The sequence below is a fragment of the Malus sylvestris genome, chromosome 12 (assembly GCF_916048215.2).
Source record: "Malus sylvestris chromosome 12, drMalSylv7.2, whole genome shotgun sequence".
Lineage (NCBI taxonomy): Eukaryota > Viridiplantae > Streptophyta > Magnoliopsida > Rosales > Rosaceae > Malus > Malus sylvestris.
In genome coordinates this window covers 1,400,163-1,424,378 of record NC_062271.1, presented here as the reverse complement: position 1 = coordinate 1,424,378, position 24,216 = coordinate 1,400,163, and the positions used below count along the sequence as shown (strand labels likewise).

At 38.8% G+C, this 24,216-nt stretch overlaps 3 protein-coding genes across 4 annotated transcripts; all 3 read left to right on the top strand.

Moving 5' to 3' along the window:
- Nucleotides 1–276: 276 nt before the first annotated feature.
- On the top strand, nt 277–14,408 carry LOC126593467 (probable ADP-ribosylation factor GTPase-activating protein AGD14). Its single transcript, XM_050259549.1, has 13 exons — nt 277–662; nt 777–838; nt 8,866–8,953; nt 9,030–9,091; nt 9,176–9,272; nt 9,914–10,360; nt 10,822–11,499; nt 11,724–11,852; nt 11,921–12,037; nt 12,140–12,226; nt 12,952–13,084; nt 13,290–13,335; nt 14,110–14,408. The coding sequence occupies exons 1-13, from the start codon at nt 567–569 to the stop codon at nt 14,162–14,164; spliced, it is 2,097 nt and encodes a 698-aa protein (XP_050115506.1). The 5' UTR covers nt 277–566; the 3' UTR covers nt 14,165–14,408.
- An 805-nt stretch (nt 14,409–15,213) lies between these two features.
- LOC126593470 (F-box protein SKIP24) lies at nt 15,214–18,675 on the top strand. 2 transcript variants are annotated; one of them, XM_050259551.1, is made up of 5 exons: nt 15,214–15,597; nt 15,683–15,856; nt 16,611–16,809; nt 17,157–17,289; nt 18,176–18,675. In XM_050259551.1, exons 1-5 carry the CDS (start codon nt 15,368–15,370, stop codon nt 18,199–18,201), a joined length of 762 nt encoding a protein of 253 aa, XP_050115508.1. In that variant the 5' UTR covers nt 15,214–15,367; the 3' UTR covers nt 18,202–18,675. The 2 variants fall into 2 exon arrangements, with proteins under 2 accessions (XP_050115508.1, XP_050115509.1); XM_050259552.1 differs by having other exon boundaries at nt 15,218–15,597; nt 16,611–16,773.
- Nucleotides 18,676–19,789: 1,114 nt separating this feature from the next.
- LOC126593469 (transcription factor MYB60-like) lies at nt 19,790–21,802 on the top strand. Its single transcript, XM_050259550.1, has 4 exons — nt 19,790–19,920; nt 20,049–20,223; nt 20,461–20,590; nt 20,778–21,802. Exons 2-4 carry the CDS (start codon nt 20,091–20,093, stop codon nt 21,490–21,492), a joined length of 978 nt encoding a protein of 325 aa, XP_050115507.1. The 5' UTR covers nt 19,790–19,920; nt 20,049–20,090; the 3' UTR covers nt 21,493–21,802.
- Nucleotides 21,803–24,216: the final 2,414 nt, after the last annotated feature.

The window sequence follows — 24,216 nt, the reverse complement described above, 5'->3', positions numbered from 1 at the left end:
ATTAGTTTGAGAGTCTAAACTCACTCCCTTTCTTTTAGTAAAGATAATATTGTTTGTTAAAAAATATACTTACTTGTATAAGAGTTTATATAAAGACTTTCTGCTTAAAGATTTCACGGATGGAATTTCGATTTTAAGAACTATTTATGATATAAAGAACGTATGAAATTCATTTACACGTTACATTAGTACATAACATAATTTTGATAAAACTTATTTGCAAAAAACTATAAATTTTTAATTTTAAAGACCATCTGAATATGTCGGTCAAATTCAGCAAATAAAATCCAAAAATATGATTTAATGAAGGAAAAGGCAGAGAGCGCTTTTGCTGTCCAATTATCGTCGAAGCAGCTGATTCAGATTCGGGAGTGTCGTTCCCCTCTCTCCCAAATTCAAAACCCCAACTGAACCAACCCTAAAGCCTCCTCCTTCCTTCTAGTTGTAGAGAGAGAAAGAAGAGAGGGAGGAGAGAGAGAGAGAGGAGGGTAGTGCATTTCCAAATCCACCCTCCGATTCCGTTCTTCCTTTTCTTCTGGTTCTAGGGTTTTGATTTTGTTTCAGAAATGGGAAGCAGAAAAGAGGAAGAGCGAAACGAGAAGATCATTCGGGGCCTTATGAAGCTCCCTCCTAATCGGCGATGTATCAACTGTAATGGCCTGGTACTCTTCTCTCTCTGTCTCTCTCTTTCTCTAGTTTTCTCGGAAATTTTCGTTTTCGTTTCGATTCTCGCAGCTGGAGGATTTTGTTTAATGCAATATGGTTTGTATATGCAGGGTCCTCAGTACGTCTGCACGAATTTTTGGACTTTCGTTTGCATGACTTGCAGTGGCATACAGTGAGTTTCTTCATAATCATTTGATCCAGTTTCTTGTTTTTAGTGCATATGTTTGCCTCCTAGTAAATGCATTCATCCTTCTAATTTTGCGGTCTTGAGATTGCACGCCGGAGTTAGTTTCTGCGGGGAAATAGAAAACCGAAAAATTTCCTAATTTCGCCTGAGGCCCTTTTGGTTATAGTATCTAAAATTTGCAACTACTTTACTGAGCTCAAATTATTAGTTAGAAATTTGAGTGGATATCAAAGAACTTCTGTGCTTGCTGCCATCTGTGCAACAATCCCACTAAAATGGATATTGAAGATTGAGGAAAAATATGGAATATTTATTGATTGTATATGTGTACAAGTTTAGTCGACTACAAAAGTTTCAATTTTTAGACCCACAGACAGAGAGTGGAGGGGAAATTTTTGCAAGATAGGATTTTCGGTGTTTATAAATCATAATGATCTGGTCAACTGTGTAATGTTTGCAACCCGTTCTGGTTACTGTGCTTCTTGTTACAAATCGATGTATAAACTTCATTATCAGCCTCAGCAATTATACATTTCATTTTTTTTTTTTTCCTTTTTAAGTGTGTAGAACAAGTTTTACAGTTTTGTGAATGAGGAGAAGTTTTCATGAAAAAAACAATGAAAGTTTTAGGCTACTTATTGAGAAAGAAAGCAATGGCCTCTTGAAAGTTTAGCTTATCCTACAAGTAAAAAAAAAAAAAATTCAACTCTGGGAGATGATTTACAGTGTTAAATAAGGAAGACATCTGTAAGACCAGCTTAGTACTCTAATTATAGAACATCTTATACCAACTTAATACTTGGCCATATAAATATTGTTCTCATCAAGATCACTTTAGGAAACTTTTTGGCATCAAGTTCCATGCCTAACATGACATCCATAAACTAAACCCTATGTCATTTAAACAGCTATCTCTCTTTCTTGCCCTCCATCCTCTTTTATTGCTGAACATACACAAGGCTGTTCCCTTTGGAATGTATTGAAAATAACCGAATGACTGAAGGTTTATGCTCGCAACAAAAATACAATAATACAATAAATTGTTTATGAAGTGGGCCAATTTCTTTTTTGGGGGGTTACCTTAACTATAGGAGATGCATGGTACTCATGCAAGTGCCAAAGCTGTCCGTCTGCCTCCATTATAACCACTTTGGGCTTGGGAATGTGCTGGATTGTTGAGTTCCCTCTTAGGCCATTCACTAAGTGCTTTTGGGCTGTCTAAATGCTCTATAATAAGGATGCTGGCCCAACTAAACAAGTGTCAAGGATTTTGTACTTAGGTTTAAATCATGCTTTCAGTGGATTTGGTGTGAAAACATTATCCAGTTGCGGAAGCCCAATATATGGTACATAGTGTAGTCCCCCAAGTCTTCAATCAATAGAGGCAGTTGGCTGGAGACTTCAAATTCAATCCATGTATGGGCCGAAGTGGCCAAAGTGGCGGTTGTTCGGAGGCGGTCTTTGTATACCATGCATTGAAGCTTTGTAGGTGAAGCTTTGAAAGTGAAGCTTTGAAGCTGGAGCTTTTGTAAATGAAACTTTCGAAGCTGGAGTTCTGTAAATGAAGCTTTCGAAGCTGGAACTCTCGAAGTTGGAGTTCTGTTGATTAACATGAGTGATGCTCATGGATGTTGACATAGGTGATGCTCATGAATGTTGACATGAGTGATGCTCATGAATGTTACTTTTGATCACCTAGTTGGTGATAATAGCGGCAAGCTGCTGAATAATTTTGGAGTACTGGACGTACTTTTGATCACCTAGTTGGTGATAATAGCGGCAGGCTGCCGAATAATTTTGGAGTACTGAATGTACTTTTGATCATCTGGTTGGTGATAATAGCGGCAGACTGCTAAATAATTTTGAGTACTTAACGTACTTTTGATCATCTGGTTGGTGATAATAGCGGCAGGCTGCCAAATAATTTTAGAGTACTAGATGTACTTTTGATCACCTAGTTGGTGATAATAGAGGGTGAACCTTAAGTGGAGGGATGGAGGTTGGAGTTTGAAGCCATAAGGCCCGACTCTTTTGGGCATATGGGTCTTCGCTCTCCACATAACATTCCAGCCCACTATTATGGGTTTACCGACATTTTTTTTTATTTTTATGATTATCCTTTGGTGGGGTTATACAGATGTCTCCAAAATATAAGAAAAGTAAATCACATTATTAAAAAAAAACTATTGGGACTTGGCAACAGCGAGATTTCTCCTTTCACATCAACCTCAGCGGTCCAGCTGTTGGAGGAAAACTTCATGTGGAGGCAGGTTTGGTCAGCAGGCATGGTCTCTCCGTGTCGACAAAAGCCATCATCAAGTATACCAACTTGACTCTTTGTTTGAAAAGCATATCTTGGTTGTTTTATTTTTTCCTGATCTCCTTTTTTCTACTTTTTCTTTCTGCTTTGGCTTTACTGGTGGTCGATGCCCATGGAATATGAGGAGACTGCATTGGATGCTTGCAATGATCTCCCACACTTACATTTCCAGCTCATTGGCTTTCTACTTTTGCTTTCTCAGAAAAGTGGGTTTCTTCATAGTTGTGCTGGGAGTGGAGCTGAGTTGGTTGATGATTATCCCGCTGTTTACCTGAGAGCGCTTCGAGTCCTGAAGTTGAGCCGACACAAGCTGAGCTAACCAAGACAACATAAGCCACATCAACTCTAGCCCATCATTTATGTATTGAGGAGCGAGCCCTTATTCTATAAAAGAGACTCACTCACCTTCAACGCCACAAGCCGAGCCAACCAAGGCAACATAAGCCACAAGCCGAGCAGCCTCGCAACATGTGCTACTTCTAGTTGAGCATCATTTCGCACCGCTTCATATCAAGTATCAGTTTTAGACAACATCTAGTTACTTCGGCCCACACATGGACTGAATCTCAAGTCCTCAGCCAAAAGACTCTATTGACTGAAGACTTGGGGGACTACTGTTGATACCATATTATATTGGGCCTCATTACTTGGGCTTCCAGGCATTGAGCCCATGATTTATGTAAAAAGGGAGGAGCCTTTGGTCTATAAAAGGGACTCCTCACCCTTACAATCCTCAGGCCTCACATCTGGCAACTCTCTCACAAATAGAGAAACACTCTCAAACTCTCTCTTTCTCTGGGGGACTCCCCCTCACACTTGTAATCCATACATTCATACAGAGAAATACAATCAACATCAGTGTGGACGTAGCCCAAACATTGGGGTGAACCACGATACATCTTGTGTTCTTTACTTTCTTACAGATTCACGGTCGGATTTATGTTGTTCCAAAACCCCTCCGGTTTTGTGCATCAACATTTGGCGTCGTCTGTAGGAATCGACACGAAAAGCTATGTCGGTTCTCTTTCATTTTTTTATCTCACCATCGTGAGACCTCACCACACTCCACCGTGAATCTGGACCACCCAAGACGACATGATCTCTCTCACTCATCCCCCAACCGACAGCTACAGAAGAGGAGAGAGAAAGTCGTGGCAGGAAGCACATTAGGTCCGCAGGAGGGTCGAATTTACCATGATACTCATCTCCCTAGCTGTTCCTGTCATCCTCCTCGTAGATTCTCCCCCAACCAACGTGTCCCTGCGGAGTCAACCCACCGCCTTTCCTCCTTCAGACACAACACGTTCCTCGTCGCCTTTGAATCCAAGCAAATCGTAAATATCCCAAAAAAGAAGGATACCCCAGAGGAAGGAGAAGGAACTACAGAGGAAGCAAAGAAGAGTAATCATGTTGCCAGGAAACTTGAGAAACGTCAGCAAGGTCGCACTCTAAACCCCCATATTGAAGAGCAGTTTGGAGGTGGGAGATTGCTGGCTTGCATATCTTCTCGTCCAGGCCAATGTGGTAGATGTGATGGTACATCTTGGAGGATCGAGCTCTCTCTCTCGATCACGATAACAACCATGGAGAATAGGTGATGGAGGACAGGTCTGCAACTCTTATCCTCTAAGTAATCCTTATCATATCATCTCTTGATCAAGTGATGGATAACAGGTCATTCGACCACATGTTGGGGTGGACGAAGAAGATCAACCTTTGAAATCAACAACGTGGATGGCTCCGAGGCCAACTCTCTCCCCCCACTTGACAACTCGATGATTTGAAGTTTATGATTCCCACCGACCCGACTTTTCCATCTCCGAAACCGCCTAGCGATCCCGCGAGTTCGTCGTCGAGGCGTCCAAGAAAGTCGAAGAGATTAAGACGGCCGCGCTCAAGCAGGCTGATCGGATCAAGTCCCTCTCCGTCTCCGAGAGCATCCCTTCCCTGCTCTTTCTCCCTCTCTCTCCTCTCTTCTGATATGCGTTGGAGTTTGGACCAATGAGCCACATACACGTTTTGCTCCGCCTTCGACCCCGTCGTGGCCTTCCTTAACGGCGGTGATTGCCTCTGCGCAAGCCGAAGATTCACTCCAAGCAGCAAAAGCAACCTGGGGAAGATATTCAGAACAATTAATGTCAACGAGTCGGCTATGGTGAAGAAGAGTGGATCCGCAGTAGATCAAGCTCTTGTACGAGTTGCAGTTAAGAATGGTGTGCCCTTGTTCACTTTTGCGGTTGACAATGACATTGCCATTCTTGCAGCCGCAATGAAGAAGTTAAATACCTCAAAAAATGATGACTACAGCTGCATCTGCATTTTCTTCAGCGTCCGGGAAATCAAGGAAAAAGCTACAACTTGGATGCATCAAGGCAGCAAAAGTAAGAGTCATGACTAGGTCGGTAAGTGACGTGGCCGAGTTGAGACCTCGGTTCAGGTCCGTGTCGGCTCAGCTTCAGGACTCGGAGCGCTCTCAGGTGAACAGGGGGATAATCATCAACTAGCTCAACTCCACCCCCAGCACAACTGTGAAGAAACCCACTTTTCTGAGAAAGCAAAAGTAGAAAGCCAATGAGCTGGAAATGCAAGTTGGAGATCATTGCAAGCATCCAATGCAGTCTCCTTAGATTCCATGGGCATCGACCACCAGTAAGGCCAAAGTAGAAAGCAAAAGTAGAAAAAAAAAGATCAAGAAAAAATAAGAAAGCCGAGATATGCTTTTCAAACAAAGAGTCAAGTTGGTATACTTGATGGCTTTTGTCGACACGGAGAGACCATGCCTGTTGACCAAACCTGCCTCCACGTGAAGTTTTCCTCCAATAGTTGGACTGCTGAGGTTGATGTGAAGGGAGAAATCTCGTTGTTGCCAAGTCCCAGCAGTTTTTTTTTAATGATGTGATTTACTTTTCTTATCTTTTGGAGACATGTGTATAACCTCACCGGAGGGTAATGATAAAAAAAAAATGTCGATAAGCCCATAATAGTGGGCTAGAATGTTATGTGGAGAGCGAAGACCCATATGCTCAAAAAAGCCAGACCCTATGGCTTCAAACTCCAACCTCCATCCCTCCACTTAAGGTTCACCCTCTATTATCACCAACCAGGTGATCAAAAGTACGTCCAGTACTCTAAAATTATTCGGCAGTCTGCCGCTATTATCACCAACCAGGTGATCAAAAGTACGTCCAGTACTCCAAAATTATTCTACAACCTGCCGTTATTATCACCAACTAGGTGATCAAAAGTACGTTCAGTACTTCAAAATTACACATGAGCATCACTCATGTCAATCATACATAAACATTCATGAGCATCACTCATGTTAACATTCATGAGCATTACCCATGTCAACATCCATGAGCATTACTCATGTCAATCAGCTTTGAAAGCTTCATTTACAGAGCTCCAACTTTGAGAGCTCTAGTTTCGAAAGCTTCATTTACAAAGCTCTAGCTTCGAAAGCTTCATTTACAAGAGCTCTAGTTTCGAAAACTTCATTTACAAAGCTCCGACTTCAAAAGCTTCATGTACAAAAGCTCCAGCTTCAAAGCTTCACCTACAAAACTTCAGTGCATGGTATACAAACACCGTCTCCGAACAACCGCCACTTCAGCCCATACATGGATTGAATTTGAAGTCTCCAGCCAACAGCCTTTATTGACTGAAGACTTGGGAAACTACACTATGTACCATATATTGGGCTTTCGCAACTAGGCCTCATGAAAAATACTTGGGGGACTTAGCTCATTATTTATGTACTGAGGAGCGCACCCTTATTCTATAAAAGGGACTCCCTCACTTTCATTAGAGAGCACCCATTATTCATGTATTGAGGAGCGAACGGGAGCCTTGTGCACTGGGTACGACCTTTTACTCCCTCACCTTCATTAGAGAGACTCTTAACCCATCACTTATGTATTGAAGAATGAACCTTTATTTTATAAAAGGGACTCCCTCACCTTCATTAGAGAGCATCACCACCAGCTGAGCAACCGCCTCGCCGCGAGCATCATTCCTAATCCATCACTTATGTATTGAGGAGCGAACCCTTATTCTATAAAAGAGACTCCCTCACCTTCATTAGAGAGCATCGCCGCCTACTGAGTAATCGCCTCGCCGCGAGCATCAACTCTAGCCCATCATTTATGTATTGAGGAGCGAGCCCTTATTCTATAAAAGGGACTCACTCACCTTCAACGTCACAAGCCGAGCCAACCAAGGCAACATAAGCCACAAGCCGAGCATCCTCGCAACATGTGCTACTTCTAGTTGAGCATCATTTCACATTGAGCACCGCCTCATATCGAGTATCAGTTTTAGACGACATCTAGTTACTTCGGCCCACACATGGGCTGAATCTCAAGTCTCCAGCCAAAAGACTCTTGACTGAAGACTTGGGGGACTACTGTTGGTACCATATTATATCGGGCCTCGTTTCTTGGGTTTCCAAACATTGAGACCATGATTTATGTAAAATGAGAGAAGCCCTTAGTCTATAAAAGGGACTCCTCACCCCCACAATCCTCAGGCCTCACATCCAGCAACCCTCTCACAAACAGAGAAACACTCTCAAACTCTCTCTTTCTCTGGGGGACGCCCCATCACACTTGTAATCCATACATTCATACAAAGAAATACAATCAACATCAGTGTGGACATAGCCCAAACATTGGGGTGAACCACGATACATCTTGTGTTCTTTACTTTGTTGCAGATTCACGGTCGGATTTATGTTGTTCCAAGACCCCTCCGGTTTTGTGCATCAACAAAGCTCTTACGTAGCCAAAACATAGCAAACTTCAAAGCCCTTTAAGTATTTAAGAGTAAACTAGGTTTCTTAGGTTGAATTCTTTTGGTTAGTTGCATAGAATATGTGATAGGTTCTAAACCGTCAGATATCATAATTGAGCAGGGATTTTTTAATTTTTCTTTTATCAGTGTCTTTCAGCTATGCATGGCGGGTGAAGATCGCCTCTTCATTTCACTCTTTCTATTGTAATTGAAGATAAATGTATTGAAAGTCCTTTTAGAGATAGATCAACTATAAATTACCTAAGGTGGTATTGTGCACAGGCCAGCTGTGTGCTTCATTATGAAATCATGATTGTTAAATTGCCATACTTTTAATTCTGAGTTATTGCTCCTTAGGTCGAGATTTTGAATGGAAATATATTTATGTATGCCTGGATGATTAATTCTTAGAGTTTGACACTGATCTCTACCCTTTTTCCAACCTTCAGTACCATTCATGGTAAAGTGAGTCTTCGAACCTTAAGCATGTTGACGCATAAAATTCTGTTTAGATGCAGGATTTAGGCTAAATTAGTTAGAAATGCACAACAAAACATTAGATAAAGGGATTGAAAATGCAATACATGAGCATTACAAAGCCATTAAACAAAGGATTTTCAAATTACTCCTTGGAAGTAGTCATTTGTAAATCCCTATCAGTGCAGTGCATCTAGCCATTTCAAATCCATCTATGTAATGTATAGTAGCGCATTTCTTATTTATGTAGCCTAAATGCATCATCCATACGCAACATAAATGTAGTTTCCTTCATGTAAGTACCGTGTGTCTTCACATGTTTTAATGATGCGGTTCTTTTCCTGTTTGGCATGTTGTACTTATGCTCTGTCCACTTTTCCTTTTGTTCCCCTAATCGAATCATACATATTATTTTGTGCTATAGTCGGGAGTTTACCCATCGTGTGAAGTCGGTATCCATGTCCAAGTTTACTTCACAAGAAGTTGAAGCACTTCAAAATGGTGGTAACCAGGTACATGCTGAATTCTCTTTTTCTTTGGAGAAAATGTTTGCTTGTTTTTATTCTAATGGGCATTCACTCTTATCAGCGTGCAAGGGAAATTTATTTGAAGGATTGGGACCTTCAAAGGCAACGATTGCCAGACAACATGTAATAGTTATATGATTTATTGCTACAATTTTCAGCATGTGCATTTGTGGGGGTGTACACTTATGTCATGTTTTCTTCTTGCAGTAAGGCTGATAAAATCCGTGAGTTCATAAGAAGTGTATATGTAGATAAGAAATATGCTGGAGGAAGGACCTCTGACAAGCCTCCAAGAGATATGCAGGTAATAGTATGGATTAAAATAGTGATATTGGCAGATATATTGATAGTTTGGATTTGCGCAAAATATCATGGTAACATTGATGTTTCTGAAAATGAAAAAGTGAGATTTTTTTGAGAACTGTTATTGGCACTCCAATAATCTAATTGTGCACTCCTCACAAGAGTATTTTCTTTGTAAGTATAGAAAGTTTGGAGTGCACAATTAGATTTTTGGAGTGCCAATAACACATAAGAGTACGTCATTTTGTATCTGTGCTAAATTGGGGTACATAATTGAGAGTGAAAATGCATTGGGACGGCCCATGATAGTATTTAATATACTACTATTTCACTGAACTAAGGAATATTTATTTATAACTGTGGAAAAATTGACTATAACTGAAAAGCGTTTTCGTAATTGTCCAGTTAATTCGTTTCTTGGGGCATAACAGCGGCCTCCTCCTGTTCTTATTTGGTTCCAATGAAGAAATTACAAAACAACTAATTGTTTTTGTCTCTTTAAGATTCAGATACATCATGCACATCATCAAAAGAACTGAATAAATTGGCTGTAACTGTATACACCAATAATCTCCTTTTGTTACACTTTGACTTATGTTGTTCTGCAAAGATTATGGGCCTCATTTGTGCTATTCCTTGCAGACCCATAGAATCCGTGAAGATGAGATGAGACGTGCTAGTTCTTATCATTCCTATTCTCAAAGTCCACCTTATGACTATCAGTATGAAGATCGACGGTATGGAAAACAAGCTGGTGCACTTACCAGGAAGCCTGGTTCTGATCGAGGTCGATATGAAGGAAAGATGTCGAGTTTTGTTTACAGTGCTGGCCGTTTAAGTGAGCAAATGTATGAAGACGGGTTTGCAAATGAGGGCTCTGGTTCAAGAGCTTCAGATTTCTCTGTGTCAAGTGGAGGTGATGTGTCTAGATCTGGAGTACAGTCTCCTAATTTTCAGAAGGACACTGGATCCAGTAGCCCCACTTTTGTGCCTTCATGGGATAATCTAAATGAATTAAGACACCAAGCAAAATATACACATCCAGAGGCAAATGTCAAGAGAGATGCAGCAGGGATATCCTGTCCGCAGGTCGTTTTCTTGTAGACTTGCTTATAGCATTAAAAAAGATTAGCAGTATCCAAGGTTCCTCTTAAAACTACAGCTGTGTACCTTTTAATATTCTCATAGGACAGACACACTACCCTATTTGTTTGTGTTTGTATATATATTTCTGTAGCATTAAATTTAACTGGTTTTGGGACTTACAGGGGAAACTTTAAAATTGGATCGTAAGTTAATGTAATCAATGATTTGGGTCATGTTTTCTTTGGTTAGGCATTTGTCACTCTATTAGTTAAGTGGAGTCATTTCTCCATTTTTTTAGTGCTATGTTAATTGGTGTGCGTACCTTAATTTTCTGCTTTTGTCGGTATGTATATGTGCATTATCCTATCTAATTAACATCATTTCTATTTGATACTCAGATTATGCTGCCCCTAGTTTTTCCATCACCTGACATTAGTTGCTTGTTTTCTTGTTTGCTTGTTCAGAGAACTGCATCCTTAGGAAATTTTGTCTCGGTGGATAGCTATTCCATGTCTCCCAAGTCATTTCATTCAGGCAGTTTAACAAATGCTGTCGAACCTGAACAAGCTACTGGAATCTTCCCAGATAAATCCACCTCTTTAACGGGATCATCTCATCTTGGAAGTAGTGATAGCTTGGACCTTTTCAAGGCCCCAGTTAAACCAGAAGTCTCTTCTGCAGCCTTTTCCATTGATTTGTTCCAGTTACCAGCAGCATCTTCGTCTCCATCCATAGATTTGTTTCAACCGTCTTTATCGTCTTCCAACTCATGTATGAATATGGACCAGCCTCAAGTTTTCCGACCTTCGTTGGAGTTATTTGCTGACTTTCCTCAGCAGCAGTCAACTCCAACCTTGGATAAACAAGTAGCCGAGGCTGCCCCTAAAAGTGAAGGATGGGCAACGTTTGATACGCCTCAGCCCTCAGCTTCCATTCCATCCACCGAAAATATGACCCTTGAAAATATAGCTTCCAATGGTGGAGGTTCTATTGGAAATTTTGAAGGATTCTCGTCATCAAACACAAGCATGCAATGGCCATCTTTTGAGTACTCTAGTAGTCATAGACCTTTTTCAGAAGTTTCTAGTCCATGGAGTGACAGTTTGCACAATGTCACAGATCCCAATACTGGAGGCACGCAGGTAAGCATCTTATGATCAAACTACCCCTGCACCAATTACTTATTTGGCTTTTCAGAAGAATGGTTTTTAATGGGTGGCTGGTTTCATAACTTCTAAGGCTGGGCTCCATGGAGAATGTAGACCTGATTTCTTTATTATAATGAATGAATATAAAGTTTACTTAACATAGTGGCATGCCTGAATATGAAGGAATGTAATCAGGTTGATATTTTATTTTTGAGTAGTCGTGGAATGCTTTTGAAGATTCTATTGGACACCTTCCATCAGAGGTGGCTGAAAAGGGCAGTGAACCAGGAGCAACTGACAAGCTTTCGTCAGCTGGTGACCGTGATTTTGGATTAAGAATTTTCGAGGTTTCTGCATCAACCTTATATTTCTTTCAAATTGTTTATTTTCTTCCACTGATGGAATTCGCTTGCAGGAATCTAGGAAAGATGGGATTCAGGGAGCTGTTTCTCAAGGTGAACCCCATGATCCAAGTCTGCCACTACATGCTGTGTTGGGGCAATCATATACTCCACAAGTGCTTCCTCAAATGGTTTTTACTCTTCTATTTCCTTCAGCATCTTTCCTGTGATTTGTTTAATGGAATCTGCTTAGTTGCATACTAATCTCTTTTGTCCCACGCCTAAAATTACAGGGAGAAATTAAGTCACATGCCATCGACCACAAATCAAATAACCCATTTGATCTTCCTTATGATACTGATCTGGATCAGAACAGTATGGTATGTTTTTGTTAGTTATTGCATCAGGATTGTCGTTTTTCCTTTGTTCTTATAGTGAAATTGTGTTTCTATTATAGTGCATTGTTCCCTATTTCTATTAGCTTTATGTGAGTGTTTGTGTGTTTGCATGAGAATTTTGAATGTGGAAGCTGATTAAGGGCATGCGTGGAGTGATGCTATTATTTGTTTACCATATCTGTCAACTTTCAGGGAAAACCGAGTCAAGGATAACCATAGCATGATGCTTGGTTGCTAGCGGAAATGAATTGTACTTCCTGTAAAAGTTGTGAATTGATAACTAAAGTCAATATTTGACATCAAAACTGTATTTTCTGTAAAAGAAGGGTTCTATTAGTGTAATAAATGCTGCAGACTACATATGCCTAAGATCCAGTCTCTGAAAATTAAATATGATACCATTCTAGTTAGTTGACCGCGTTCAGTTTTATTTAGACTAATTCATGGCTTAAAAGTGTGGTGGGATAAGACACTTGTTGCATTTTTTATTCTCCCAGTAATGTAATGAATTTAAATCTCATGGGGAAGTCACAGTGGAAGTGGTGTGATTGATAGACTGGAATAAGTTGGTACTAATCAGTGTCTACCATATTATTCTTAGACTGTATCATGTTTCAATTAAATTAAAGGATTTGGAATGGAGTTTTCTAGCGGACGTACAATTCTTAGATTTCTCGGTTCTAATTTTGTCTTGTGTTCTTTTTCAGTTTTTGGACATGAACTCCTTACAAGCCTCTCTCCCAAATGGTCATTTGCAATCCTCTTTCTTCGATGAGTCTCAGGCATGGTTTCCGCAAAATCCAGTGTCTGGGATGCCGTATGTTCCAGCTGCAGCAGAAGGTAGGCTTTTCAGTGCCAGCAAAGCTACATTCTTTTCTCCCTTTTGTTTTGTTCCTGCAACTATTGCCAACCAGGGTTGATATTTTTTAATCCAATGGCTGTTGGACGCATCATATTGGTTGCCACAGGAAACTGCAGGACCACTGAAATTTTTGGCCATAACAATCTTATCTTTTTCTTTCATTTCAATTTTGATTTGATGTAGGTGGCTTGACATACATGCCAGGGCAGGCACATAGTTCTCAGATTCCGTAAGTTTATGTTCTACTCTCTATTTTTTTTAGCCTCTCCATTATCTTTTAAGACAAAGGTTTAATGTTGTAGGCCCATGATAATTTCTCATATTTTTGTGTGGTTATCAACTTCATATGGTTAGACTTAGAGGGTCATCAATCTATATCCAAAGCCGGATAATAACAAGGTTGACATCTTAAAGGAAAGCGGGTTTTAACTAGGTGAGGAAGGACGAATTGATATTGATGAAAATGGACCTCTTAACACACGAGAAACTTAGGTAGGGCTGCCTACTACAACTAGGGCAGCTCACAGTGTGGGGTCATTGTGGAGTCGAGTGGAACCAACCTACAAGGGTCCCGTGCTTTTGTGAGAGGTCCATTATGGGCTACAGATGACGGTATCTGATTGAGTCGCAAAGGAATGCGCAAACGAGAATCATTTCTGTTTCATCTTTACATATAACCAGTTCTGACGGCTTTAAGGAACATGTTCGAACGGAGTTACTGAGTTCTAATTAAAACACCATGTTTTAGAAATATATTGGATGAATACCCGATGTAAGCGTGTCACCACTTAGAGTTATAGATTGCCTTACCAGATAAAGTTGAATGTCCAGGCTACAGTACGACGATGCCTTGTAGAGTTTAGAAACTCAACTTGGCTGGCGTTGGGGAAGAGCTTGATGCTCGAGTAGAGTTTAGAAACTCAACTTGGCTGGCGTTGGGGAAGAGCTTGATGCTCGACATTGTTGCCATATTGGATTAACGTGAAGTTGCTTGTTTTTGCAGGAATGTCCCAACACAGGAACCCGTCGCGTCCATCGGAGGAAATCCTTTTGCATAGGATCATAGAGGCCAGAATAGTCTATGGAAATCATTCAGTTGGTAATGTAACTTTGTCATTGAATCCATACGCCGTCGTTTTAATCGGTAGGACGGACAGTTCTCATGGTATTTATTTGTTGAAATAAAAGTTTGCCATGAACAAATACTTTTCAGCCTGTTTGATATACCGTTTCAAATTCCAGTATGTGTTTGTATTGACGGGTACGTACAATGTGCGCATATATTTCTCTGTATTTCTTTTACATGTTCTTTATTTTTCGTTTCGGTACGGTTCGTTTACGTGTTCATGTGTGTGTTTCTGTTTCCCCACACTCCGTTGAATCATGTCCGTTGTTTCTGCGTAATTTATTCTCCTGCAAGAATCATGTGTATTTCTACGGCGGAACGAAAACCAAATGACTGCATAAATTAAACATTACTCCAAAAATCAAGTGGTGTTAAAAGTGTAATAGAAGAAAGAACATCAAAATTCAAATGGATCAATCATTCCATGAATTAATTAGTATGCAAATGAAAGATGAGACTATTCGTTTAGAAGTGTTTTTAAAATGACTGAAAGCATTTTTTATGAAAATATTATTGAAATTAATCTTTAATAAAAATGCAAATGAATCAAGGAAAAACATGGTGTACACATAATTAGTACTTTTTGTAGTAAACACTTCAAGTGTTTTTGGAATTTAAAAATATATGTTTTCTAAAATCGCTTTCAGTCATTTTGAAAACTCTCAAATGGTAAACTTGATTCTTTAACTATCAGTTAAGTAAACTTACGGGTTCTTTTGATGTGTTTTTAAAACAAGTGAAAGCACTTTTAGAGACATTTTTTTGAACCAACCCTTGGTAGAAACGCTATCAGAAAGTTTTGAAACCTAAAAATATTTTCTCTAAAAGATTATATGCTGCTTCCAGAAAACATTTAAGTACTTCTGAAACCTAAAATTATCATTTTAAAAATACTTCTAAACGATTTAAGTGAATAAGATTCCTACTTAATTAAATAAAACATTCCATTTTTCTATATTTTCCAACAGTGTGTCAACGGTGTATGAGGACCGATTGACAAAATAGTTAAATAAATAATGATCAAGTGAGTCTGTTGGGGAGGTTTGAATGATAACAGTCGGCGGGGACTGAAAATAAACACCACCGTGGACGACGGCTTGTTCAGCTACGCAACCACCAGAGACCGTTAAGTTCAATGTCTGCTCTCCCGGATGAGCTGTGGAGGCGAATTCTAGAAATCGGCGTTCAAAGCTGCAGTTTCAGCTACAAGGACCTCTGCCGTATATCAATCTCCTCCGCGCGCCTCCGCCGCTTATCCGACGAAGACTCTCTATGGTCCCACCTCCTCTCCTCCGATTTGCCCACTTCTTCTTCCTCGATTACCTCCCCAAATCCATCAACCTCTAAATCCCTCTACAAAATCAGGTAGACATTTAATTTGTTGTTTTTTAAATTCAGCTACTTGAAAATGTAAATTTGAAAATTGTGTGTTTTTGTTTTCGTTTTTTAGGTTTGAGAGAGAGAGGGATAAGAAAATGGCGGCGCATCGGAGGGCGGTTTTGAGGAAGGAGAGTCAGGTTGTAGAACGGTCTATGAAGCTCCGAGAGATGGAGGCTCGATTGGCCGAAGAGACTCAGAAAATGCAAGCAACACTTACCGAGCTCTCAAATTTGAGCAGGATTAGGTAATTAGTTTACTGTTTTTTCTTTTTCTTTTGGTAATCTGTGACTTAATTTGAGTTTGATAGAGAATTAGAAATACATGTATATATACAGAAACTTTGAAATCTGTTTGGCTTTTCAGAAATTTTCATATGGTTAATTTGTTTTCATAATTTGTATTATCCCAAAAATTGATACTTAAGAAGTTAATTGTAATCTGATATGATTTGATCTGCATACTACATTTTGAAAACTAGTACTTGGCAAGAGTTGTAGCTATTATACCGAAAAATTCAGAGAGAATGGAACACGTCGATTATCGTTTACATATTCAGAGCCTATGCGCATTAGGAGAACAAAGGAGTACCCGTACCATCACCATGAGACCATTGATTTCAATTCTTGCCCTCCCCTAGTGGAGAACAAAGGAGTACCGTGATACGGTTAGGGAGATTAGTCAAGAACAACTTGAGGCGAGAGCTTGTAGCTCTAGTGATATAGTATTTACCATATAATCGAGACAGGAATTCAGTTCTTGTGCTCCCCTACTCAAGTCTCCAGCCTCTGTTATACCGAAAAGAATAAAAAGGAACAGCACGAGAGGCTGAGAGTCATATCATGCTCCCGAACCCTTGTCCATGGAAGCACATCATTCCTTTTTTTTAATGCAGTTTTATAATATTTTTTCTGGAACTTTGTTTGTCTTTTCCCTTTTTTATCATCTTTTTATGAGTATGTTTTTGTCAGTGTGTTTTATTGCCCGATTGCTTGTTTCAGGCAAGCTTCAGTTGCATTGAATCTGTGGCAGCCAGAGATCGTCCGGGGTAGACAAAAACAAATAGTGGAGCAATGTGTAGTACCTGTTGAGTCTCGGTTCCATTCCCTTGAAATGGAGCTCAAGCTCTGCAAGCAGCACATTTTAGGGTTGGAAAGGGCCCATGTAAGTCTGACAATGTTGCTTCACCTCGAACCTATGGTAATAAATTGTTGTATTCAATTACAATCTCATGAGGCAAAATGTTAGATCATGGGAAATTTTTAGAGTAATCTTAAGTGTTTCACATATTGACACACTTATAAAACTATTACTGTCATAATCAATCTGTTCGAATAAATTATCTCATTCAAACCTTAAGAACTAACTAATGAAATTATTGATACCTTAATAACTTAACTATTTTATCAGGCACTTATACAATGTATGTGGAATGTAAATGTGTAAAATTTAATAAGATGCCATCTTATAATCATGCCACATTGCCTCGTGTTTTTTCAAGGATTATAGAAGTATGTTTTTGATGTTTTTGAATTTTCTCACTTCAGAAAGATGAGAAACGAAGGCTTGCTTTGGTGGAAGAAGAGCTGCAGTCAATGAGATATCACCCTTTAAGAAATCATGAGCATATCGATTGCGGGGACATTGAATATAACATCAAGAGAAAAAAGTTAAAAAGATGTAAGGGTCAAAGTTTTGCTTTTGGCTGTTTCATATCTCTTTCCTTGCCGTCAGCCTTTTAAGCTTCTTTTTAGTTCTTGAAACGTACGATTCTTCACATCTTGGCCTTTTAAGCTTCTTTTTGGTAAAGGCATGCATGACTACAAACTAAGCATATCGTAGAGGGTCTTTACTCCCAAGGTGCTTTGGCTGTCAAATTTTTAGGTGTTGATGTATGTTTTAGGACTCTGGATGTTTTTACCAGGCATTCGTGAAGTTATCTTTTGCTTTCGTACATATCCACTTGGCTAGATCTCCACAATATAGTAAATTACCAGTCAACTTCACCTAGATCTAGTGGAGCAATCTTTTTCAAATACGCGAGTTATTTTTGTTTTATGTTGTCCATTTCATTCATTTTGATCTAATGTTTATGGTTTTCTGCTTCTGTTATTGACGGTAACCAGTATCAGAAGATTAGGATTTATCTTAGGAGTATATGAAATCAAATGTTCTGAGTACTTTGGAGATGTGCCAATGGCCTTCAGGCTTAAAATTTGTAATTTTCCTTAGTCACGGGATTACCAAATAATATAACTGCATGTAAAACGATTGAGTGCACAGTGCCTGTAGGGCGCTAGGATTTGTGACAAAAACAATGTCTGAATTGTAGCATTCTCTCTTGTTCCTGGGTCGTAATTTTGTTGTCTGCATAGAACATTTGCTTTGAAATGGTATGGAAGTGTAGTATTATCTGAAATATTGTCGTCGTGTTTTAAGTACTTAGTTTCCAAATCAGACCTCCTCAAGGATGTCTGAACCTATATTGGACACTTTCCAACATAAGCTGTGTCATTGTGTGCACCTTCTGATGGAAAGCAAAATACTAACGCCCGACGTTGTTCAGGTCATGGTCAGGGGAGAAAACCTTAGATGGGGGGAGGTTTCTTTCATCAACAACACCACAGCATGTCAACTGGCATCAGGGACGCCAGGTTTCTTTCGATGACTCCATTGCGTACTGCTTGGCAGGCGACTGAACCAGTTGACATCAGGGATGCCCCTGATGCCAGGGACGCCCTGATGCCAACTGGTTCATGGCTAAGTCATCGAAAGAAACCTGGCGTCCCTGATACCAGTTGGCAGTTGGCAGTTGGCAATAATATTGCAATTGGTTCATGGCTAAGTTATCTCGATTCGTATTCAAACAAGTTACCTGTGATCACTGTTCTAAAAAGCAGCCTGGGCGGGTGCTCAGGCGCTAGGCGGAGATCGGGCGTCCCAATCAGGTCTTAGGCGTTTTGATGAAAGCTTCGGTTAAAGATTTGATGATAATTTTTTTTGTAAAATAATTTTGGACCTTCTTATAAAATAACTTTGAATACATATTTCATTTTTTGTACTTAATCAATTGTAGCCACTTATTTATATGTTTTTATTGTTATATGATATATTTAGAGAACTGTTATTGGTACTCTAAAATCTCATTTTACACTCTTTACATTATTTTTCTTTCTAATTGTAGGAAGTTTGGAGTGTGTAATTAGATTAGTGCCAATAACAATTCCCTAAATTTAAATAAAACTAAAAACTTGCTTAAGATCCTAGGCGCTGGACACCTGCTCGCCGTTCGACTAGTGCCTAACACTTTTTAGAACCTTGCATATGGTTCTACGACCCCTTTATGTATAATCGGATGACCAACACTAGAAAATTCATGCTAAAACTTGGAGCATGTTTAGAAGTGTTTTTTTAATAATTAAAAGCGCTTTCAAATCACCAAAAATGTTTCTGACCATATTTGATATAAAAAGTTAAAAGTGTGCTCCAAAAAACACTTGAAGTGCTTTTTCAGAAAACACTTGAAGTGCTTCTTCAGAAAGCACTTGCATTTTTATTTAAAAGTTTCATAGTGTTTCTAATAGAAGAGATGTTACTAGAAACGTTTAAGAGCATAAGTAATTTTCAAAGAAGCATTTCCAAACGGGCTTAAGCTACTTTGTGGTGATAATCATGCTAATAATGTTATCATTCCTAACATACCAAGCGTTACTAACCCACAAGAAATGAAAATGTGAGTGAGTCTCACGTTAAAATTAGTTTAGGATTTAGGGTTTAGGTGTATTAAGAAATCATTCTTAAGGACTTCATTTAATAGTCTCGTGTGTTTTTTTTCATATATAGAGCAAAAGATAATCAACCACCGAATTATATGTTAACCAAAAGTAGGACCATAGGAGGTTCACGAGGAGAGAAATAAAGGGTAGGAGGAGAGTGTGAACTTGCCATTTCTGGTGATCTGCATGTGCATGGCACGTGACGATGCAAAAAAGACAGAAAATACAAAGTTCGAACAGATTCTCTCCAAATCTCATTTGCCTAATCATCAGGCAATCTGAACCACTTAATTGAATTTGACGGTCCCTATTAACTCATTACGTTGACCCACCTCACACAACTAAGAGCTTTTGAGCTCTCTTTCACACAAATCAAGAGCTCGCTTTTTTTTGTCCCTTGACTCCGGACAGTAAGGTCCGCGGAGAATCGAATGCCTATATAGATATTTGATCGACTTCCTGGTTTCTACAGATTTGACTATATTAAAGTTAATGTTAATGAAAAGGGCAGATGACTCGGCGAGGTAGATGAACAGTAAGTGTGCAAATGCTTCCTACCCTTTTAAGTGAGCTATACACATACACATGCATACATAAATATATATATATATATATATGCTCAACATAAGAGCACTGTATGAAATATTCAGGTTTATTTTTTAGGTCCTTGGGAGAGAAGGCAGAGAGAGAGAGAAAGAGAGAGAGATGGGAAGGCCTCCTTGCTGTGAGAAGGTAGGAATCAAGAAAGGTCCATGGACTCCTGAGGAGGACATCGTCCTTGTTTCTTACATCCAAGAACATGGTCCTGGTAATTGGAGATCAGTTCCCACCAACACTGGTAATTTGACAGTAAAATTCAGCATTTATTTTTGAACTCGAGATCCCAAGTCCGATTTCTCCCTTCCCTAATTTAGCTTGAGTCAAAAAAAAAAAAAAAAAAGTTTAAGCAATTATTAATTTCCATGCGAATTAGTTATTGAATATTATGTGTTATGATTTTGTCTTATTTAATCTCTTTGTGGATTGATGTTTTGTACATATTATTCAATTCTTCCTGATTTTTGGCTGCAAAAAGGGCTCTTGAGGTGCAGCAAAAGTTGCAGACTCAGATGGACTAACTACCTCAGACCGGGAATCAAGCGCGGTAACTTTACACCTCATGAAGAAGGGATGATCATTCACTTGCAAGCTTTATTGGGTAACAAGTAATTCATCTTCAAACTTCTTCATTCATTACCATTTTCTATCAATGATTGTGAATATACAACACTAATTGTTATTAGCGAGAGCCAGATGTTGTTGGAAAAAGTTGTGTATGTGTGTGTGTGTGTTTATTCTTATAGGTATGTATTTTAATACATGAAAATAATTAATATTGGTTTGATCGAGCAGATGGGCAGCAATAGCTTCCTACCTGCCACAGAGAACCGATAACGACATAAAGAACTACTGGAACACCCACTTGAAGAAGAAGCTGAAGCCATTTCAATCAGCTCTTGATCCTCATACGACGTCGAATGATCCGTTTAATGTAAATGTATCAAGGAGGAGTTTGAGTGAAGGGAGCTTAGATAATATGACAAGCCATGCCTCCTCAATTATTCTGAGGAACAACCAATCCTCCTCCTCCACATATGCCTCAAGCACCGAGAACATTTCGCGGCTCCTAGAAGGTTGGATGAGATCCTCCCCAACTCCGAAGACCTCTAGCCTCAAATATAATGCTGCATCTGATGATGATCAAGAAAAACCTAGCGGTACTAGCACAGGAAACCTAGTATCTAACGAGGAGTTTGAATCGATTTTGTCCTATGAGAACTTGAACAATGTTGCTTCTTGGGACAGGTATACTTGTGATTCATCTACTTATTCTAACAAGGTGTCACAACTCAGTATTAGAGTTCCAAATGGGGCGGAAATAATTCATGATCATCATCTTCTGCGCGACGAGGATCAGAAGAATAAGCAAATTATTCGATGCGAAAGCAGTAGTACTAATTGTAACAATCCTCCATTGACATATCTTGAGAAGTGGCTGTTAGATGAAAGTGCTGGACATGTAGAAGCCGATCAGATGGTGGAATTGTCTCCAATGTCCTTGGTTTGAGCTTAATTGGCTAGCCAGCCATGCTAAAAAGGTTAAGCCAGCTTGCTTAAATATAAACCTAATAGGAAAAAGCAACAACAAATTATGAAGGGTTTTAATTTGTTTATCTCTTTTCTAATGAGGTTTCAAAAGTCGGAATCTCTTTGTTGATTGTAACCTGTTTATTTCTTTTCTTTGTTTTTTGTTTTTTGCTTTTGTTTTATTTATTTTCTTTTCTTTATGAACGGATGGAAAATTTCAAGGAAGATGATCATCATTTCTCTTTGGTGTGTTAAAGTCTTATCATTCAAATGACAAGGGTCTTTTCGAAGTTCTGAGTTCGATTGCAATCAAAGTTCTTAGTTCGATTGTCCTCACCTCAATGATTTCCGGCAAACCAATTATCAACTGAATTAATAGGATGTGGTGTGGTTGAACGCAGTCCAACAGTAACAAAATTGAGTTTTAAACCCTACATTAAAATGGGAAAATAAATTGACTTATAATATTTCATTTATTGGGTGACCCTTGATGCTAGCTGGTGGCAAGAGCTAATTGGCCTAAGTACAGTATATGTATAAATGTAATCAATATTGAGTAAATATATTGAAATGTAGGTAGGCATATTGACATGTTATTCAAGTTTACAAGTAATTGCTCCATGGTAATTAACCACTCCTACACTTTGAGAAATATTTCAGTGTGTTGAGAACATGATCTAGTACATCAAATGTCATAACAATTGGTTGAATTTTTTTTTTTTTCATGTTTCCAACCAATTGTATTATGATATTTAGTATACTGTTTATATTTCCGGCACACTAAAAAATTTCTTCTATACTTCAAATAAATAGAGAGAGAAAAGTTAAGTTTTTAATCATTCATTTGTCAGATGTGTGTATATTTACTTGGAAAAGGATGAAAAAGTTAGCCAAAAGCAGGGAAAGGAAGGAAAGGAATAAAGGCTAAAAATGAGACAGTGGGATTTGCGTGACGAAAGTCTCATGCATGCAAAAGAGGTAATTTGCTGCCTCAAAAGTCCCTATTTTTAGGGCAAATGATGAGAGCAAATTACATGTGAGCCTATTCACCTTTCGGTGTGAGAAGCAAACAAAAGCTGTGATGTTCTATCTCTCTCTCATTGCAGCTTTCGAGAGCAATTTATATGATATGAGTATACTGTCATTATAGCCTCTTGTATCAATAACATAATGTTATATACAATGGTAAATTTAGGATTTGAACATCAGGAGGTGCTAATGTTAAAGGTTTAAGGTTTTTAATAGAAAAGAGCGGAAACGCGTTTGGTGGACTTATTGTCATCAACAGAACCATATATGTCAACAAAAATCGACATATACTAAAGCAATCTGATGAGTACTCTTGAGAGAATTTATCGTGTGCTCTCAACGCAATATATCGAGTGCTACCAAGATATGTCTAGCATATTTTATAGACACAAAAGAGGCCAATACCAAACATTTGAATGATTTCCAGAAACCCTAAGATGTATATTTTCCAGACTCTGAATGATCCTAAGACCACCTTGATCCCGATATACCTCTCTCAGTTGTGATATAGAGACAAACTTACATAATCATTATACTGTTATATAATTTAAACGAGTTAATGTCACAGTTGTAATGTAATTGTGCCATCATGCGAATATAAGTCCTCTTCCCCACCTCCTATGTACGTGACTACGTATACCATGCAAATGAAACAGTTGTAATTTACTTGTACCATCATGCGAATATAAGTCCTCTTCCCCACCTCCTATGTACGTGACTACGTATACCATGCAAATGAATCAAAAGCTATAAAGCTTTCACAGGACCTATGAAATAAAAGGTTTTGACTCTCAAATGTCTGTGCATGCCTTTACAGACACCAACAACCAATCACAAAACGCCATCTTCATGTTGTGGTCCATAACTCATCAGTTTCACAACAATAGTGATTGACAATAAGTACATTAAATAGTAACTCAGCAAATGAAAATAAATGTTTTTAATCAAATAAGTGTACAAGACACATGAATTTCAAATGACAAAAGAAACAACCTCCCGAGCTAAACGGAAAGGGATCCTTTGCGGATTCCTTTCACTAAATTTACAAATTCGGGTCCTTAAAACTTGATCTAACGGTTAAAAATATGAGCCTTTTTTAAAAATTATAATAACTTTAACCGTTGGATCAAATTTTAAGGGTTCGGATTTGTGGATTTGGTGAATTTGGTGGAAGGAATCCGGAGATGATCCATTTCCGAGCTAAATTAAAGCTCACAAAATTCACAAAACTATAAATCCTAGCAAAAGTTTGGCATAATCAACATACATTGCTTATGCAACCTATTGACGTACAAAATCGAGTAGGCTCTGAAACAACATAAAGTGTCAAGGTAAGAACTTTGCAAGATTGCTCCAGAGTGTGGGTAATATGTAAAGAGAGAGATAGGAAAGCAAATACAAAATGTACGTGATTCTCTCTAAGTTGGACTACGTCAACGAGAATAGGGAAGTTCTCATTAATAATGTACTCCAACAATACAACTGCGTATAACAACATATAAGAGACATATAAGAGTCATGATTTGGCAAAGCACATGGACAAATGGCAGCAAAGTCTTTCATATCAACGGTATTGAGAATGAATTTCACATTAATAGGAGAAGAGACCTTGCATGAGTTTATAGTAAGTTAAGCTACTCCCCATATTGCCAATTAGTTTTATGGTAGACCCCCA

Bases quoted from the DNA above. Each gene is read 5' to 3' on its own strand.
- LOC126593470 (XM_050259551.1), top strand. From the start codon at position 15,368: ATGTCTGCTCTCCCGGATGAGCTGTGGAGGCGAATTCTAGAAATCGGC. The intron at 15,598-15,682 runs GTAGACATTTAA...TTCGTTTTTTAG, and splicing joins AAATCCCTCTACAAAATCAG to GTTTGAGAGAGAGAGGGATA. The intron at 17,290-18,175 runs GTAAGGGTCAAA...GACGTTGTTCAG, and splicing joins GAGAAAAAAGTTAAAAAGAT to GTCATGGTCAGGGGAGAAAA.
- LOC126593469 (XM_050259550.1), top strand. From the start codon at position 20,091: ATGGGAAGGCCTCCTTGCTGTGAGAAGGTAGGAATCAAGAAAGGTCCA. The intron at 20,224-20,460 runs GTAATTTGACAG...GGCTGCAAAAAG, and splicing joins ATCAGTTCCCACCAACACTG to GGCTCTTGAGGTGCAGCAAA. The intron at 20,591-20,777 runs GTAATTCATCTT...TTGATCGAGCAG, and splicing joins CAAGCTTTATTGGGTAACAA to ATGGGCAGCAATAGCTTCCT.
- LOC126593467 (XM_050259549.1), top strand. From the start codon at position 567: ATGGGAAGCAGAAAAGAGGAAGAGCGAAACGAGAAGATCATTCGGGGC. The intron at 663-776 runs GTACTCTTCTCT...TTGTATATGCAG, and splicing joins GTATCAACTGTAATGGCCTG to GGTCCTCAGTACGTCTGCAC. The intron at 13,336-14,109 runs GTAAGTTTATGT...TTGTTTTTGCAG, and splicing joins GCACATAGTTCTCAGATTCC to GAATGTCCCAACACAGGAAC.